Source organism: Erpetoichthys calabaricus, chromosome 5 (assembly GCF_900747795.2).
Source record: "Erpetoichthys calabaricus chromosome 5, fErpCal1.3, whole genome shotgun sequence".
NCBI classification, from domain to species: Eukaryota; Metazoa; Chordata; class Cladistia; order Polypteriformes; family Polypteridae; genus Erpetoichthys; species Erpetoichthys calabaricus.
This window is the reverse complement of record NC_041398.2, coordinates 2,688,785-2,709,834: the sequence shown is the minus strand read 5'-3', so window position 1 is coordinate 2,709,834 and position 21,050 is coordinate 2,688,785. Positions and strand designations below refer to the sequence as shown.

Sequence of the window (21,050 nt, the reverse complement as noted above, 5' to 3'; positions counted from 1 at the left end):
TATCACATTAAACTGGTGTCTTCACCAAGAGACAGTTACAATACCAATGGATTAAATGTTAAAGTGGCCTGCCATGCTATGTAAGCATTTAAGCTCTCTTTTTTTTAATTAAGTTTCAAAAGCGTGATATAAAATTTTAACAACTCGATATCAAAATTAAAAGCAACGGTACTTGCTGATATCATGTTAAACGGATTAAATGCCATAAATAAGCGGGCAGTTCATCCTTGCAGTGGGCGTGTCGTGGTGTTGTGGGCGGTCCACGAATGACGTAGTAGCTACTGTATCTACCGCGTGCTGTAGTTCCTATCTGTTTGCTCTTATGAGACCCTCGTGCTCAGACTTCTTTACGGCCAGAAGACCAAGCAAAGGTGAGGAAGGTGAGACAAAGTCGAACGTGACGATCGCGTACGGGTGGGAATGGCAGCAGTGAGGAAGATCGCGACACGCTGAGCGGCTTTAAATTTGTGTTGGGGATTGAGCGCTATGTGGAGGAGGAGGCAGCACAGCAAATCGCACCTTCACGAGTTTATTGTGGACGACGGGGTTCGCGCACTTTTATCTGCTGCTGCGTTAATTTATTTTCCGGTCGGTTTTCCGTGAAATGTAACGCTACATCTGACTTGGCGAAGGCGCGTTAACTCGGGATTGCTTCTGCTCTCTTCGAGCTTGTGTAGTTTTCCGCGCCGTTTCTCCTTTTGATTTCGCGCATGCTCCGAACTGTGCTGTCCGTCGGGCACGCGCTTGTTCAGCCGCTTGCTCCCGCACGGCCCCGTCGTTCAGTTCTGATTTTTCTCGAGCTCTGCGTGTTCTTTGTGTTTTTTCCACTTTCTTCTAAAGCCGTCATCGGTAAACTTTATTAAAGTGGCGGCGAACGATGTATCTTCACAGGGCGGGTTCAGGTTTATTTCCACAAGTTTGTCTCATACTGAGATCTATTGGAAATAATTTAAATGATTTCATTTTTGGTGTTTTCTTATCAGGAAAGATGCTCGTGCGGTTTCACCGTAACGGAGGGACTTTGATTTATTAAATGAGAAATACTAGAGTGTTGTACCGTGTTAGACATTATGCATGTAAAGAAAAGTCAAGCAAAATGACCCCTTTTATTGGCTAACTAAAAAGATTACAATATGCAAGCTTTCGAGGCAACTCAGGTCCTACATCTCGCCTGAAGAAGGGGCCGGAGTTGCCTCGAAAGCTTGCATATTGTAATCTTTTTAGTTAGCCAATAAAAGGGGTCATTTTGCTTGGCTTTTCTCTAAATGAGAAATAAAAATGCAAACATTACACAAGCTAGTGCTGCTGGAGGGATACAATAAAATCTACAGCTGGTATGGCATTACCGGTACATTTTTGTGATATTTGAAACGGTATTGTTTTATTTAATGTCTTTTATCTTTTACAACTACTTTCAGTATTTCTCTGTACACTTTTATTCTTTAGCTTACTAGAGATGGCCGTGTTAAATGAAGAACAGGACTCAAATCAGGGTAGTGGTGAGCCCATCAGGGTTGTTTGCATCCAACCAAATGAAGCCATTAAAATGTGAAAGCTGCAGAGCCGCGACTCGACTATTATGGGCTGGAGCTCAACTGTCTGTCCTCATTGTTTAAAGTGGTGAGCAGGGGGTCAGTCATGGGGGGCTGAGAATGGACCACAGTGTTCACAAATAAGGGGGCAAACCGACAGACGGCATTTACTGCGAGTGCAGGGCTTTGGAAATTAGTTTGAAATATGAAAATGTATGTACAGAAGTTATTTTAAAATGAGAGTAGATTAAATAGCCACATTACTATGAAGTAGAAGGGTCTTTTGAAAATTGTTTTCTTTAAGTAAAGTGTGTTTGAGAAGCAATACAATTATGAGGAATATGTGAAGAAGCGTTAATCCAAGTGGCAGGGACTTCAAAGTGAACCAATTCTTTACACCCCAATGACGTTACTTCCAATGAAGAATTGTGTTCTCGGAGAAAGTCTGTTCTCAGTTTATATGAATGTGTAGCAGCATCCCAGCCAGGCTGAAGCCCTTTCTTTTTGTGTGTGTGAGTGTTCGGTCCGATTGAGGGAGGGTGGAGTACAGCACGGAAGATTGATGCGGTAATTTTGGGGGTGTTGGTGTGCTTAGAAGGTTGTGCTTTGGGGTTTTCGAGCTCGCGTTTCTTTTCTTGACTGTTCAAGTTAAACTTTTCAGAGACTTTACTACGTTTGTCTGTCTGTTTTTTTTTTTTTACTTCGTCTTTTTCGAGCCTGGTGCGGAGGTCGCTACAGTCTGCTAAAATACGCCAGACAATATCATAATTAGATTAATTACAGATAGCGGGGACTGTTGAAGCACCTTTTTATTTTTTTATTTTTTTATTCTCGTCTTCTCGACTCGAATGTTGTTGTGCTGTGAACTTTTGTATTTAAGTTGATAAATATTTTGTATGTCTTTATTTGTAAATGAGACACAGCAATGTGATATTAGTATTTCATTGGTGAGAAGCGTTCATGTTTAAAGACCCCCCCACCCCCACACCGTCTTTAGGACTAACTGAGGAATTTGATGGCCGATTTGGTTGAACTGCTTCAAACCGGTTTGTCAAGTGACTCTCAGCAGGACAGGAAGACCCCCCAGTTGGAGAGCTTCAGCTTATCAGATGGCCTTGGGTTGTGGTGTGAAAGGCAGTGTGTGTGATGGAGCATCAGAGCAGCTTTGGCAGAGTGACTGTGTTTGGAAGATTCTCCGTGTAGATTTCTTGCTGTGTACAAACTCCAGTCACACAGTCGAAGTGATCACGGCCTTCATGACAAACCTAAAAGTGTTGGTGTCCTTTTTAGGGATGTTTTAGTGAACATCCATCATGGATTTGACGTTAATCACTCCAGCCACCATAACAAACCTGTGACTGTTCAGTGTGCTGCTGAGGTGTCACCTGCTGCACTCAGGTCTCAATCTGGGGGTCTCGCTGTGTGGTGCCACCTCCAAATATGAAAGCTCTGCTGCTTGAAATGTTTGAGTTCCTCAGCTTTTTGACTTCATTCTGGTCAGGCTGACTAATGTCGTTGTCTAAGCATTTCTCTCCATAGACTGTGAGTGTGCCAGCAGAATCAATTACCGCTAATCCTAAAGATTCAACCAAAACACTAAATGTGTCAGAGTTTGATTCCTTTGTAAATGACATCATGTTTCATTTCTTGATTTAAAAATGAATTGTTCAGTTTCTTTACTTGTTAAGAGTTTGAGTTCTGAATACAGAGCCTGCCTTTTCATATGAAGTGTCTCACTTGGACACCTGGTGATGAGATAATCTGTCATCTTAAGAAGGCCCTCAGGTTTTCCCAGAGTGTTCCTGCAGAAACCTCTGAAAGCGTATTTGTCTCTAAAAAAATTGATTTGCTTGGATAAAAATTCTGTGCAGTTATCATCTGCTGATAAAAGTGAATTAAGATGCCATCTGCGAGAAGAGTATGTGGGGCATAGTCATTTTAGCTCCAAAATCAAGGGGTCAGAAATAACAATAGTGTTGTACTTACACGATTAAAACATAGGCAAGAAGTTGTTATCTATAAAGAAATAATCAATTCCTGAGTAGCAATGATGCACTGGTGAGTAGAAGGAATATGTTCTTGAGTTTGGGTTAGAAATCTCCAGGGGTCTGCTAAATTGTGGTCAGTTACAAACTGTGTAATTGTCTTTGCAGTGTTAAAACATCATGTTTCATTCTTCACAGTCCTCTGTATTTTCCAGTCTCCTCTGTTGTTATCACCTGTTTATTTATTTTTGTGCAGTCTTTAGCCCAGTGCTCTGATGATAATGCATTTTGATCTCCTACCATATTTGTCTAACAGATTATTGCCTTGCAATGGTGACTTCTTCTGCCTGCGTTGCAAACTCCACCTGTTGTGTTGTCTCTGACTTGTGAAATACGCAGTTTCATGTGTGACAGTAATGCCCATTGTTACCAGACTTGACTTTTCTCCAAAAATTCTAATTAGCCAATTTAATTGAAGCAAAAGTAAGTGCCATCCCTGCTGTTAATGCCAGCTGCCTTAGGTTTGTATCTAAACACGTCGTGTCCAGCAGCTTAAAAGCTCACACAGCATCAGGACAGCCATGTTATATCTACACATGCAGGTCACTCCATGTCACATCATCACACTTATGGACCTCATCGTCACAGATTTTAATGAGAATTGGCCTGCTGATTTGGTCATCTGAGTGACCCATGGAACTGAAATCGCACGTGTCTTGGATCAACAATAATAAGGAGATATAAGATCACAAAGTTTGAACACTGTGCTGGATTAGGACTGGCTATTTCTCTATAAAGATAAGTTGCGCAGAAATGGTTCTCATATTCTTTTAAAGCTCTTTTTCAGCTCTGTATTTTGGAAAATATTATGCTATCCTGAAAATGAAAAAATGACCTTGTTATGAATGATTATAATGTTAAAATTTGAATAGTAAATAAATATATTGTAAAATTGGCCAGTTTATTACTAAAGCTACCTTATAATGTCATGAACATCTCCATAAAATTTGCTTTTGTTAAAATCTGTGACAATGAGGTCCAAAAGTGTGATGATTTGATGTGGAATTACCCATCAGGAGTATCTCTGCTCCAAATTGATGACATAATCCACTATGGACTTGCCCTTTTAACTCTGTCAAATATTAAAATGCCTCATAGTTACGATCCTTTTTCTCCTTTAAACATAACATCAAGCCTTTCTATCAGAATAGTCACACCTTCATCTTTGTTCAGGTCTTCTGCTCAAATTGACGTCACAATGCTGTCCCGGTAAGCGACAGTCCAACCCCAAGTGCGTGTTTTTTATTTCTAAGCTCAGTAACCCGTGTCCATATTAAATCTTCATTTTTCCAGCTCTCGTATGCCTTTCTCTTGTCAAAAGCAGGCAGGATTCTATAATTACCTGCCATCCTCTACTACGAATGTTAAACTTTAATAACAATAACAACAATATTTATTTATATAGCACATTTTCATACAAAAAATGTAGCTCAAAGTGCTTTGATGTTAGTCACACATTTTTTATTCTTCTCTCCCATAAAACACACCTGTCATAAGTAACCTCCTACAAACCCACTCTCCTCAAACCCCGAATGTCCTACTCCCAGTCGGGATGCAGTCCCATAATCCCACAAATAGGAGCACATATATAAGATATAGAATATAACAACTTAACAGAATGAAGCTCCCGATGCACAGTTCAAGTCCAGCGAGGATATCCAACAAAGCCCTAAATATGACGGCTTTAATAGACCTGCCATTGCTGTGTCCAAACATGATGGTGCCGTGTAGATAAAGTGTTGTCATATCTACATGGTGGGACTGAAATGTATGCAAATCCCCTTTAATGAAGGTCTGCAGTGCACTTTGATCACATCTGAATTGTTTGATTTGTAATTTTAAACTGTAAGGCAGGGGAAGAAATCAAGAGAAATGTGTCTTTGAACCAAACCTTAGGGAGGACACTGTGACCCTGAAGTGTGCTCATTATTTTTACTGACTTTATGAAGTTAATTCTGCACTTTTATTTTCACAGGGCTTTCCCATCTCACGTGAATCTGAGAAGGGCAGACACTTAAAAATAGAGAAGAGTTTACCACAGAGCATGGCCTCTGCCAAAGAAGATGGCGTGGATGAAAAAACGGCGAACATTAAAGAAGAAGACTGTGAGCGGCTCACACCACCAGATGTGTGTGTGAAGCTGGAGGATCACGAAGAAAGAATTTCAGTTTTTAAAGAGGAGGAGGAGTGCAAGGGGGTGACTGCTGCCGTTAAAGCTGAGGATTTGAATGATTTCTCTGTTGGTCTTGAACTTCAAAAGCATGAAACTGAGGATATTATCAAGCAAGAGACCTGTGAAGAATCTCCATCCAGTTTACAGCCCCGGTCCACTAATATGGGACAACTGGCTACACAGGAGAATTCTGTAGAGCTGAAATCAGAGTCTGAAGAGAAAATCACACAGGGAAATGGGAGAGAAGAAGAAGAGTCACCTGGGAGTGTTGGAATAAGTGAGTAATGTGATTAAATATTAAAGAAAGAGAGCATTTATAAATTCTAACTGCGAGTGCTTTAATGTTTTTAGAAGATTGAAATGAGAGTGGAGAATACAGTTAATTGAACTTGGATAAAGACCACCTGCTCAGGTGCATGATAACAAACAATAGGTTACCTGATAAATGATATTTAGAAAAACTTGGGTGAATAAGGTAAAATCTAAAGTGTTGAGCACATGACTTGAACATCATGAAGCTTTGACTGAAGCTGTGACGTATGTTAGGCCAACAGCGCATTACATTCAATGAGAATATCAAAAGTCATATTTTGTTAAAGACATGTATATTTCTTAAATGTGTGTCAGTTAAGGCAGAAATGTCCATAGAAAGAAAGAACTAAGACTAAAATCCTCAGCCCTGTGCACTAAATAAGTGTGAATTTGTTCAAGCCAGTGCCCACCTAATATGTGCCTCATCTTCCTATCTTCCTAATGGTAATCTCGTGCACTTTGACGTTAGGAGTGACAAGAGCTACCTGTATGAGCCATGGTGACATTCAGGGGGTCTCAGGATCTTCTTTCAGCATCTTGTGTTCTGCTCTCTGCCTGAACTTGCTGGGGCAGCATGGCCTGGACAAGTTGGCAGTGGTGTGAAATCTTCACTTAGCGATGATTTTTGGCCCCTCCATCTCCCACAGTCACATCAGGTCAATTTGGAGTCACCACTCCACTTCACCTGCATGTTTTTGGGGATGAGGGGAAGAACCAGAATAACCAGAAATGCCATTCAGAGCCCCCATGTAGAACAACTGTGGGCAGGATTTGACCCCAGGACACATGAACAATAAAGCAGCTGTGCTAAACACTGTGCCCCCCTAACACAAGCGGATATATTTGTATGTTTATTATTTAGGCCAGATTAGGTTCTAGAGGATGTAAGTATCATCACATTTATTACAATTAAGAAAGAGAAAACCAAAATTCACACACATGATTGGGTAGGGAGGCTCTGATCAGAGTCTTTAGAGCTGATATTGATCACCCATTCCATTTCATTAGGATCTGCTGATATCAATAATAATTATAATACCTTTTTTTCTTTCAAAATGATAAATGTATTTTTAGCCATGCATAAACTTCACCTTCCATAATAAAGTGCTACTGCATAAAGAATACACAAAGAACATTTACCCATAATGCACACATAATGGAACAAAAACAAGCTCAACAAAACAAAAGGCCTGTTTTAATCATACTCCACATTTCTAATCAAATAAAATGTTCAATTAGATATTTGTAGCCGTCTACTCCGACAAGAAAAAAACGAGACAGTCTTGGTGAACGCTTCAGGTTCTTATCTACGAATATAAGCATCTCTGCATGTTCTGAGGACAGTCTGGTCCTCCTGTTAACAACAACGTGTGCTGCCATACTGAACAGACACTCGCTGTCCCCACTTGTATAAGGAGGGCACAGGTAGGACGACGACTTTTATTGGTCCTCCAGAAAGCCAGTGGCCCAGCATCTCTTGTGGTTTGAGGTTCACAGAGATAAAGACTCACCTTGGATGCTGCTGACTCAAATATCGTTTATATCTTTGTTGACAATTTCTTCATGCATTCTGCAGTTGTGTTGGTGGGAAGTTTATTTGGATCTTTCGGCTGTCGTCTTTCGCTCCGAGTGCGTCTGTGTGGTCGAGACACCGGCACTAAACAGTTTGTGTTTGAGATTTGCAATCATCTGTGAAATACGTGTCTTTGTACCATTGTTTAATTTGGGGCAAAAATCATTATGATAATAATATCTGTTACTGAATTTGTAACTGTATAGTGACTTTTCATACTCAATGCTTATTACGCATGATTAGTATTATTTTATTTAGGTCTAAAAACTAGGCTCCTACCATTCTACCCAACAAGCAATAAGAGGGCTGATTACAATTTCTAACTAATTGACGTCCACTTGATAACGATTTATATTTATGTACCAGCACGGTAAACACTCTGTATCCCTTTCCACCCATCTACCTACACATTCACTGAAAGGCTAATAAAAGGGATTTTTGTCAAAACATCTAATGCCTGGTTAATGAATTAAACAAATAAATCAGTCAACAAACACTCACTGGCAGATGGAATCGTGGATCTAAATGATCTAGAAGGTGACATCTTCCAGAACTGAAAGTGTCTGGTTGTCCAGGCTTACGAATTCCACTGTTTTTGCTGTCACAGTAAGTCTTTGGCGTTCTTGCTGTCAGTATTATAAGGTTGAGTTTTCTAAGTGCCGCCATTATTGGAGGCCGAGTGAGAGTAGGCGACTGAGCTAGACTAAGCTTGATGGTCGCCTCAGCCTTTGAACAGCTCGTTCTTCACACCAGTCCCTTTTCTGTTGACTTCTCAGATACTGAATAAGGTTTGTATTGTTGGAAGTGTTAGCAGAGAATCCTCCATCACTGACTTCTTTTTGCACATATATTACAAACTGCAAATTTGTTATCTCTTATGGGAAGGCAATAACATTTTTAGACTGGTGAGGATGTGTTTCTGTATTTTGGTAATGTTGATACTTTGTCTTCTGTAGAAGTAACCCACAAGGAAGACAGGAATAGTTCAATCAATCAGTCTTTGTTCAGTCACAGATGAGTACATGGGTTCCACTTTGCAATGCAGAAGAGCAAAGTTCTTCTGTTTCAATTGGCTTTTTAATAATAATTTTTCTCCCTCCCTCTTACTTATGAAACATCATCTAAGTATTTCATCTTATATTACGCACATCGGCCAACCATTTCTTTTTTGTGTATGTATCAAGAGGTGCCCCAAAGAAGAAAAAGTCAGCCTTCATGTGTCTAATGGGCACATGCTAAATGAAGACATAGTCCTAGGCCAGCTTACTGCAACCTGTCTTATGACAGATGCCTGTATGAATAATCTGCCATTATAATTAAACAGTTCAGTCAGTTTTTAGCATGCAATATCAGATGTTAAGATCAGCTAATTTTCTGATCATTGGTGAAGTCATCCATCCATCCATTTTCCAACCCACTGAATCTGAACACAGGGTCACGGGGGTCTGCTGGAGCCAATCCCAGCCAACACAGGGCACAAGGCAGGAACCAATCCCGGGCAGGGTGCCAACCCACCGCATGGTGAAGTCATTTGTAGTGAAAATTGGCTGATTTTGATTTTTGAGTGGTTGATCAGATCATGCGTATCTTGTGCATATGAGAGAGAGGTGGAGAAATTGAACAGACAGCACCATAACATGTAAATACCACACACAGAGTGGCCAGACCATAAATGGCACTTCAGTGTGATGAAGAAACTCCCACCAGTGTGCCACCACTTTGCTTGTACTGTTTCATTTATTTTAAAAGGCAGGTAGTGTTTAGGAATTTGGACATCAAACTCTGAAGTTGCAGGTTGAAATTCAGCTATTGACACCATGTGACCTCAAGCAAGTCACGTGACCTGCCTGTGCTCCAGTTGGACAAACAAGAGAAATTTAACCAATTGTGTCTGAAATGTTTTAAGTCACCTTGGATAAAGGTGTCAGGAAAATAATTACAATAACAATTAAAATGATTGTGTTATTTCAGATATACAGAAGAATGGCAGCTTCTCTCCACCTTCTTTTGGTCAGCCCTCTGTTGAATACGAAGAGAAATGTATGAAGAAATCAGCAAGAGGATCAGAGAACCTGACAGCAGCCTTTTTGCAGTGTAGTTCTCTCCCTGCTACTGGAGTAACACAGACAGAAGACATCAAAACTGATCGACAACAAACAGAGAAAGAAAACCAAATTCACACTGGAAAAAAATGTTGTTTGGAGTGTGGCAAACAATTCACACAAAAAAGTGATCTTAATAAGCATATGAAGATTCACCAAGGAGCAAAAACATATTGTTGCCATCAATGTGGTAAGCATTTCTCAACGAGAAGCCATCTTCAGAGGCACAGCAGAATCCACACAGGAGAAAAACCTAACTGCTGTCCAGAGTGTGGCAAAAAATTTTCTGACAAACACAGTTTTCAAAGACACATGCAAATTCATACCGGAGAGAAAAAGCAGTATGTATGTTCTGAATGTGGCAAATGTTATACAAACCAGAATAGTCTTTATAGACACACCAAAATCCATACTGTAGAAAAATCTCATTGCTGTTCTGAATGTGGGAAACGATTCATAGATTTATACACACTTCAATGCCACATCAGAACTCATACTGGAGAGAAACCTTATCATTGTCCTGATTGTGATAAGCAGTTCTCACAACAAAGCACCCTACAGAGTCACATCAGACTTCACACCGGAGAAAAACCTCACCAATGCTTGGAATGTGGCAAACGATTCTCACGTGTCAATTCTCTTAATAATCATAGGAGAAGTCATACTGGAGAGAAGCCTTACAGTTGTACTGAATGTGGAATGCGGTTCTCATATAACAGTTCTCTTCACAAACATAGAATAATTCACTCTGGTAAGAAACACAGCTGTTCTGACTGTGGCAGGCTTTTCGCAGACCGCGGGACTCTTAAAGACCACATGAGAATTCACTCTGGAGAAAAACCCTACTGCTGTCCAGAATGTGGCAAACGATTCCCACGTCAAACCACACTTAGGTGCCACAGAATGATCCACACTGGAGAGAAGCCATACACCTGTTCTGAATGTGGTAAAGGATACTCTTCTAAAAAAAGTTTTCTGAGACACACACAAAGTCATATTGGAGTAAAGCCTGTCCCAGAAATAACAAATGATCTTTCCATTGGCTCCTCAATCAAAAAAATTAAGAAAAATCTTCCGAATGAGGTGAAGGACTCCCGTTTAAAGTAGTTAATAAGTACATAAAAATAGTGGAGAAAACACTGAAAGTGGCAAGCAGATCGTAGATGTAAGGTAACCTCAGAGCCACATGTGAATTAACACTGGAATACAACACATATTTCACAAACAGCAAGAATCTTCTTCAACAACTTATAGGTGCAAGAAAAAACCTCATTGTTCTCCTGAATGTGATTACCGGTTTTCAGACAGCAGTGGCCTTCATATTCATAAATGACTGGTTTACTTGTGGTAAGCCTCTTAGCTGTTCTGAATGTTGAAAGTGGTCCTCCTGTATCAGCTGTCATCAGCAACATGTAAGATTTCATGAAGGACTCAGAAATTGTACTGCCATTATGTCAGCCATACAGGGACTGATCATCTCTGCACCAGTGCTGTGACATAAGATGGTGAACAATACAAACAGCAGACAACAGAATGAGGTATCAACAGTACTGTGTGGTGATAACAACTTCAACCACAAATCACAACTGAAAGAGTTCAATGTAATAATGAAAAAATGGAGAAGTCAAATCGAATCCACAGTGCAGTGCCAACTACCAGGCGATGCCACTGAAAATGAGGGGAATATTTTTGTTTCGAAGCTTCGGAGATGGGGCCTTATCTGAGTAGCAATGAACTTGTACCATCTCTGGGATGTCATCTGATGGCTGACGCCTGAGCTGAGTGCAGACAGCCGTTCTTAACCCTGATAATGAAGAAGTCATTTAGTGACGTCAGCTGACAGCCAATGCTGTCCAATCAGATACTGGGGAGGGACAGTCGAGGAGGACAGGAGACTAAAAAGAGAGCCGTCACATGACAGACCAATGTAGAGGGGCTTTATAAGACTTTTACACTAATTTAGGTTATCATTTATAAATGATAAGAGTCTTTACAAACCAAACACATTCATCAGCTGTGTGTCAAGGGTGAGTCCAAAAGTGGGAATTTAAGAAGATTGAAATACAAATAAAATGAAACATTCAGGGTTCAAAGAGAAATGTTAAGGACCTGAAGATGGAGTCACAACAGCATGCTAGGGTTAGCATGGGGGACCACCGCTGTGAAGAATATCAATTAATGTGTAGGTGGAATATTATTTAAAATAATAATAGTGTTATGAGAAATGGGACACCATAATGAAAGCAGAAAACAATAAAAATGAAATGAACTGATTTTATTGTCTGACATATAAGAGAAAAAGGGAAGACAAAGCAGAAACACACAGGGATCTCTGCTGACCCAGCTGTTCATTTGATAAATTAGCCTAAAAATATAACAAGATGTCAGTATATCCTGGGGTGGTGTGTGAAGGACGCTCTATACACCGAATGTGTTGGTTCAGGTTTCAGTTTGAGTTCAGCACCTTCTTCATATCGATACCCAAGACAACGTTTCTTCACGTCGAGACTACAAGGTGGAGGCCACAGGAGCTCAATAAACTCCAACAGCAGGATGGACGATTAGAAAGCTCTGCTTTGAGAGAGTGTCAGCTACACAAAGCTTCAGCTTCATTTACTTGACAGAAAAGTGGCCCCTTCTGTACCCCCACCACTGAAGGTCACATTTGACCACCTCACTACTCGGAGTTGGTTCACTCTGCTTGACATTTTGTATTTTGTAAGTTTATGTTTCATTTTTTGGCCACACTCTTTTTACATTTCATTTCATTGATCTCTAATGTGTGAGTATAGCTTGACTCTTACAAGGACTTATCTAAAAAGGGTACATTGGCCATGAAATGCAAGAGGGCAGAAAAATATAAAAAGTGAAAACCACAAAATGAAGAGGTGACATTGATGAAATACACTCAGTGGCAGAGGTGACGAGGACAAAATCAGAAAGGACAGCACAGAAAAGGGAGGTATCAACTGAAAACAAAAGAAGAAAGCTGATTGGTGGAAAGACCTGTCAGTCACTCCTGAGTGGACTGTTGAGGACAGCCGTGACATGCAGACTTCAGAGTTCATGTGTTTTTGATTTCAAATCTGTGACCATGCACTGAATAAGTCTGTCATTGATCAGTTAGCATGTTCTGAAACTGTAATGTCACCACAAAGATCACACAAACACATAATGTGACATTTGTGATCAATGACTTTTGTTGATTTTTATGGCACCATTCATCAGCCCTGTATAGAGTGCCACTTCCAGATCGGCAACCCCACTGCACCCCGTAGCACATTTGGAGTTTGGGACTGGAGCACAAAGTGGATGGCACTCTGAGAAGGACAGACTTGTAAGACGTGAACAAAGCCAGCTGCCCTCCCTGGTCTGTCTTCATTCAGAAGGACTCACCTGAGTGGTGGGATTGTTCTGCGGTGGTCCTGTTAGCTGACATTTCATCAGCTTGCTTTCTGAGTTTCATCTGATAGCCAGCAGAGTTAGTCAAAGATGAGCCAGGCCTGTTACAATGTGAACGTTCTTGACATTTTGTTTTGCTTTAAATATTTTTTCTGCATCTTTACTTTGAGTTCTTGTAGGCCTTGTACATTAGATATTATTAATACATGAGCATTTGGTGTTAATAATGAATTGACGATTAATAAACTGTTTTTATTGCTAAATTGTAAGTGTGGCCTGTTGCCATTTTGTAGCTTTGTCCTTCTTGACTGTGTTGTTAGGACGTGTTGCACTGTTGCCTCCCTAGAATTAAGTGCCACATCACCGACGCTCTGCCTCACACCCTTCATCACACGTGAGGCAGAATCCAAGATTGCGGATCCAACTGTTAATCCCATTCCCTGCTTTGCCAGTCCCTTGGCTGTGTGTGTATCGAGGTGTATGGCTGAAGCAAACCTCACCTCAAGGAGTCTACAGCACCGGTCAGATGAAGAACTTAACACTTTGGGTTTAGACATAAAACTGAGAATACCTCACGCTGGATATCCTGTAGACGAGTGAAAGGGAGTCCGGTGGGATAAACTAAGGTAATAAGGTAAGTACAGTTAGACACTTGCATCGTCATTTTATCTTTTGATATTTATTTATTTTTTATTTTTTGCCTTTGTTAAACAAGGTACAATATTGTGCTCTTTGGGTAGATAGATGGCTTCTCCTGAACGGTAACTCTTCATTACACACACACACCTGCTTACCATCACCATTTTCAAGAACACACAAGGCACATGGAGACTTGACTGTTTCCTTGTTTAATTTAGATCAGGGGGGTCCAACGTCAATCCTGGAGGGCCGCAGGTTTTCATTCTAACCATTTTCTTAATTAATGACCCATTTTTGCTGCTAATTAACTTTTTTGCCCTTCATTTTATTTGACTTGCTATTTAAGACTCAGACCCCTTATCTGTTAGCAACCAAACAGTAATGAAATACAAAATGACCCGACACATGACCAGATAACCTTTGCTGTCATACAGTATCAGAAAATAAAGAAAGATGAAGGTCTCGGTGACGCTGATGTGCTTTCTGCTGTGGTCAAACGAGAGCACAGCCATGGAATTAAATAACGAGTTCAATTAACAACAACAATCGGCTTCTAATTAAGAAACTGGTGGGAGTTTGATACCCCAACTGGTCATGTTGATACCCCCTGGCTCGTCAATCGTTGGTTCACTTCACATCTCATTTTTATTTGGTTGTCATTTAAGGAAAAAAAGAAGCAATTCAGAGGATTCTTCAATTAACAAAGGGAAGGGAATGGAAAAGAAGTCAATTAACAGCAGAAATTGGTTAATGATTAAGAAAGTGTCAGGAAGGAAAACCTGCAGCTACTGCGGCCCTCTGGGGTCAGAGTTGGACACCCCTGATTTAGATCAGGTATCAGCAAGAGTGAAAGGGAAGGTCTACAGGACGGTAGTGAGACCAGCTATGTTATACGGGCAGGAGACAGTGGCACTGACCAGAAAGCAAGAGACAGAGCTGGAGGTGGCAGAGTTAAAGATGGTAAGATTTGCATTGGGTGACATGAGGATGGAGAGGATTAGAAATGAGGACATCAGAGGGTCAGCTCAGGTGGGATGGTTGAGAGGCAAAGGCAGAGAGGTGAGATTGTGTTGGTTTGGACATGTACAGAGGAGACATGCTGGGTATACTGGGAGAAGGATGCTAAGGATAGAGCTGCCAGGCAAGAGGAGAAGAGGAAAGGCCTTAGAGGAGGTTTATGGATGTGGTGAGAGAGGACATGCAGGTGATGGAGGTGACAGAGCAAGATGACAAGGACAGGAAGAAATGGATGAAAATGATCCGCTGTGGTGACCCCTAACAGGAGCAGCTGAGAGAAGAAGACAAAGAAGATGTCTACCTGAGAGCTGCACCTGACAATGCGACCACAAACACCCTGGCATTTTTGGAATAGGCAGTTTTAAGGATTACGTGAGGTTGGACTTTAGTGTCTTTTATCTCTTTGTTTATACGGTTTAATTTGCCGCATACTTCGTCCAATAATATAAAAGAAAATTAAATATACTGGAGGAGTTTCGTCGACACTTCAGTTAGGAACACAACATTAGATATTTCCAGATCTACAGAATTACGGCTTGTCTATTTTTTGCATGGCAAGGTTGAGGTATTACATTAAATCACACAAACACTCAGAATGGGGAGCAACGCTCATCTGCCTTAATAATTAGCTTCATTGCTGTGGATGTTTTTTTTTAACTTTTCATTTTAATCATGAAACTACATGTCTAAGATGGTATGAATTCTAAGTAATCAATGTAGATGTCAGTGTTAATGTTTGAAGTGCACCATCTGCTGGAATATATTTTGAAATGCATGTAGTAATAAAATACATTGCAATTGTCGTTCCAACAGATGGCTTGTACTAGTACAGTGCATTACTACAAGTATTTGTGATGCGCCATCTGTTGGAATGACAAATTAAATGCATATCTCTATTCTATATGCCATTCTATTTGTAGAGCCAAAGCACAAGAAACTGTCGCAGGTCTGGACCAGCAGTTGTGTGCCAGCAGGGAGGTTTACAGGCCAGTGTGGTGCCCACTAGTCACACTCACACTAACACACATTCTGTCATAAAACTGCTGGCCTATATCAGTGGAGACATCTGTGTGCTGCAGCTCTGCAAATGGATGATATTGATTTGTATGGGAGTCATAAAAGTAGAGCTAATGTTTGTGAGTCACAATCTGTTGGAAAGACAGAGACAAAGTTACTGGACAGATACACAAACATACACACAGACACTTGTCCTTTTATTAAAGAGGATTAATCATAAACAAGAAGTCCAACTATCAACAGAATTTAGAAAACCTGAGATATGATCAGAGGAATTTACAAATCAAAAGTTACGAAATGAACAGATCTGACAAATAACAATTGTCCTTATGTTTTTTTTTTTGATCTTTTTAAATTAATAAGGAATTCAAATTTTTACAAACTGAAGCATTAACAGGCCATCGACTTCTGTGAATGTAACATCTAATCATAATTAACAAAGGATTAATTAAAGATTAAGTTAAATATTCTTTTACATAATTAATTCTTATAAAACCAAACTGTCCTTCAAGGTGATGTCAATATTCTGAATATTTTTTTAAGATCTCACCAAACACTTCACATCCTAGCTTCTCGTATGTTTAATATGTAGAGTGGCCACAAGAGGGCGCAGTTTGGCTCCAGAAGAATCAGCTGATGTCACAGCCCTGAAAGTCACAGGAATGTCACTAAGGTGCAAGTCACAGGACCAGCGTCTGAGTTCACAGCACACGATGAGGGCCACAGGAGCTGATGTGGAGTCGATTATCAGTGACTGGTGATGTGTCAAGTGTGCTCATCGACTTTGAAATGACATTTTGCCCTGAATGTGCCCACCTGCCCACACTGCTGACTGACATTTCCATTTTTATGATGGTCTGTTCATTAATCCTGAGCTCTAAAAGCCCCCAAGGTCAGCAGGAGATGACCCTCAACCAACACAAACATCCGGATGACAGGACAACATGGCTGTCAGCCTGTAGACTTTGAACGACTGCCAGTGTCCAGCTGCAATGAGGACCTGAGTGACCAGACAGACCAGTGGCTTTATGAGGTCACACGGTGGGGACTGAAGCAATGGCCGAGGTGACAGGAGAGAGAAGAGGGCAGTAGGGCTTAGGTCAGCAGTGAAAAGCTCATTGGGTGACAACCTGTCTGATGAGCGAGTGCTTAAAGAATCAGACGTCAGTCACACATCGAGATACAGATTTGATCAACAAGGAATACAATCTGTGATCACAGGACGGCCATCAGCATGTGACAAGTCAAAGAGGAGAAAATCAGGAGGGAGGAGCAAAACTCACAAACACACAAGTGACACACTCGTGTGACTCACTCTGGCTCAGGTCACTCATCTAACCCTTTATCCCCCTGACTCTCTTCTCTATCATCCTCACCCCTTACTCTTTATTCACTTTCTCCTCTTCCTTTTAACCCCTCATACTCCATGAAGATGACAGATTTAGAAGTCGTACTCAGCATCTGCTGGTGTGTCCTGTAATTCACGGAGGGGGGGGGTTTGGCCTTCATTGGCTTCTTCACACAGACTGATGTCAGGTGACATGACGCTCCTTGAGGGATCCTGAGAGAATTGTAAATTAATCCTAGGAATGTGTGTGTCAGTGGAAAGATAAAAGTGTCCCCAAGTGTCACATATGATTGTCACTTTGAACACCGACAGTGAAGGTGAAGTCAGTCAGCTGACTCATCTCCTTGAGGTTGGGTGACAGTGGGAACAACAAGGAGAAGGTACAGTTTAATGTCTAACGTGACACCAAGTGACCCAGTAAAACACCAAACTCCATCAGTATGGCCAACATGTGACTGAGTGGTGACTCCTTGTCTTTAGACACCCACAGTGAATTCATTCAGAGGTGACAGACCACCTGAGTAACTAATAGAGGGGCAGACAATGTCTCTTTAGAGGCCAGCACTCCAGTCACTTCTGTCACTCTGTGCTCCTAAATAGTCACTGGAATGTGGCTCTAGATATTGAGACAGGCATGTCATCCTGCTGGAGCAGCACTACTGAAAGGCGCTATACAGACTGACTTAACAGGTGACATTCGGTGACACTCAGAGGACACAGTAGTTGTTTGGGTGTCAGCCTGAAGGACATATGGCTGTGAATCAACCCTGCTGGTCAGACTGGTATTTGTAGGTCTGAGGTGTCTCCGCACCTCACTATGGCACACACACCTGATTGGCTACTCAGACCCAATAATAATGGAGACCCTGACTCACCCTGCATTCTTATTTCAAAATTCACTCACAGAGGTGCAACCCCCACCTATCGTGTAAAATTCATATTGACCCCAAACTACAAACACAAAGAGGACCTGCACTTGTGGGAGGGTACTGGAGGGTACTGGTCAGTGGTCACATGGTGTCAGATGGCTGATGGTTACATTGGAGTTAGGACAAAGACAAATCCCTGGATAGAGGGGCTCAGTGAAGGAGGTGTTGAACCTGTGCAAGAGGGTCATTGTGTGTGAGACGCTATAAAATGACAGGGAGCCAGCAGGCCAGTCCAGATACACACCTATTCTGGGGCAGTAGGGGGCACTGATTTCAGCCTGCTGGTTATTGTGACACACAGAGTACTGGGAATTACAACACTGCAGACTCCAGGACTTGTCGTTGTATCCAAGGCGGCACTCCCAGCCCACTCCTTTCCTGCTCAGTCCTTTATATGTGACTCCAATCTTGATGAAGTGTCCACTGCACTCCACCTCCCAGTAACAGCGAGTCCCAGTCAGAGCCTCTCTGCTCAAAACTTGGACATAGCAATCAAATCTCTCAGGATGATCAGGATATCCAGACCATGTCCTCTCACGTGTCACCTTCTTGTTCCCTTCAGACAGTTGGAGGTCTCTGTGTGCCGTGTTGATGTCCAGTGTGAGGGGACAGAAGTCTGAAAGAAGAGAAAAGAAAATGAGTGAGGAAATATGGGAGTGTGTAACGGGACTGGAGGCGGAGCACAACACAGACAATTAACAATAACCAATCAGGAGCTGCGCTAAGAATACTCAAATGTGCACCATCGATAGCAAAGAGCTTATCTGATTGGACAGAATCTGTGGGAATTAAAAATGAAATTAGAAAATGATGACAGAAGTTATAAATCAGAATATGCTATTTTATCAACATAGATAGATAGATAGATAATTATTATATAGTGCCTTTCACGTTTACCTCCTGTATGTATTTCTCTGTGCCTTTCCCATCTGTCATTGTTTCTCTCTCTCTTTCTATATTGTGTTTCCTGTCATCTCTTATTAGATAGATAGATAGATAGATAGATAGATAGATAGATAGATAGATAGATAGATAGATAGATAGATAGATAGATAGATAGATAGATAGATAGATAGATAGATAGATAGATAGATAGATAGATACTTTATTAATCCCAATGGGAAATTCACATTCTCCAGCAGCAGCATACTGATACAATAAATAATATTAAATTAAAGAATGATAATAATACAGGTGAAAAACAGAGAATAACTTTGTATAATGTTAAATGTTAACGTTTACACCCCTGGGTGGAATTGAAGAGTCGCATAGTTTGGGGGAGGAATGATCTCCTCAGTCTGTCAGTGGAGCAGGACAGTGACAGTAGTCTGTCGCTGAAGCTGCTCCTCTGTCTGGAGATGATACTATTTAGTGGATGCAGTGGATTCTCCATAATTGATAGGAGCCTGCTGAGCGCCCTTCGCTCTGCCACAGATGTTAAACGGTCCAGCTCCATGCCAACAATAGAGCCTGCCTTCCTCACCAGTTTGTCCAGGCGTGAGGCGTCTTTCCTCTTAATGCTGCCTCCCCAGCACACCACCGCATAGAAGAGGGCGCTCGCCACAACTGTCTGATAGAACATCTGCAGCATCTTATTGCAGATGTTGAAGGACGCCAGCCTTCTAAGGAAGTATACTCGTCTCTGTCTTTTCTTGCACAGTGCATCAGTATTGGCAGTCCAGTCTAATTTATCATCCAGCTGCACTCCCAGATATTTATAGGTCTGCACCATCTGCACACAGTCACCTTTGATGATCACGGGGTCTATGAGGGGCCTGGGCCTCCTAAAATCCACCACCAACTCTTTGATTTTGCTGGTGTTCAGTTGTAGGTGGTTTGAGTCCCACCATTTAACAAAGTCATTGATTAGGTCCCTATACTCATCCTCCAGCCCATTCCTGATGCAGCCTGCGATAGCAGTGTCATCAGCAAACTTTTGCACGTGGCAGGACTCCGAGTTGTATTGTAAGTCCGATGTATATAGGCTGAACAGGACCGGAGAAAGTACAGTCCCCTGTGGCGCTCCTGTGTTGCTGACCACAATGTCAGACGTGCAGTTCCCAAGACGCACATACTGAGGTCTGTCTTTAAGATAGATTTAAGAATATTATTATTTGACTGTCATTCTTATCCAAGATGATGCCCATCATCTGAGATTCCATTGTTTCCTTTTCTTTTCTTTGTCCAATTGTAGCCCAGGCAGGTGAAGTGACTTGCTCAGGTCACACAGTGGTGTCAGTAGTGGGATTTGAACCCAAAACCTCAGAGTTTGAAGTCCAAAGTCTTCATCACCACACCACACTGCATTCCTCCTTTATCTATTATATAGCACCTTTCACGTCTGTCTACTGTATTTATCTTTAACTCCTTTTCCTATTTGTCATTTTCTCTCTCAGTGTTATAATGTCTTTCCTATTATTTATTATTTTAGTGTACTTCTCATCTTTCTCTTATATAGTGCCTTTCATATTTATGTGTCATATTCTGTCTCTCATTGCTCTATCCATTTATCACATCATTTCTTTCCCAATTCTTACAGTATATAGTGCCTTTAATATCTCTATATTATATAGCACCATTCACGTCTATCTCTCTACTGATTCTATCACTGACATTCCCCCAGTAGTTTTGGTCCTCTTCCACTTTTTAAACACAAATCCCACTTTTCGGTCAAATAAGTGTAAACTGACCCCAGTGACTGTCACCCGCCATTCTTATTTCACACAGCAGACTCTTCACAGATTATTTGAAACAATAAATCAAATTCCGATGGCTCACACAAAGTGATTCAGACCCTCACATCATGTTTTGTCGCTCATTATTTGGAGGTAACAACTGCTTTCAAGCCCTTCCTGTGGCTCTGGATGAGACTTCTACTCCTCTCACTGCCCACTCATCTTGATGTCTGATCGCCTTTTCCTCCCAGCTGTGATCTTCAGCTCTTTCCATGGATGTTGACTT

General features: G+C 41.3%; 1 protein-coding gene across 4 annotated transcripts in view; it reads right to left on the bottom strand.

The window, feature by feature from the left end:
- Positions 1 to 21,050, bottom strand: part of LOC114652514 (tripartite motif-containing protein 16-like) — a 171,251-nt gene that overhangs the window by 74,499 nt on the left and 75,702 nt on the right. The window contains exon 6 of one of the 4 annotated variants that reach the window (XM_051927932.1): positions 16,001 to 18,705. The exons of 2 other annotated variants lie outside the window; for them this stretch is intronic. In XM_051927932.1, the coding sequence (XP_051783892.1) occupies positions 18,164 to 18,705 (542 nt within the window). In that variant the 3' untranslated portion in view covers positions 16,001 to 18,163. Of the gene's footprint in view, positions 1 to 16,000; positions 18,706 to 21,050 lie in introns of those variants that run through there. One more of the 4 variants, XM_051927931.1, reaches the window with a different exon arrangement.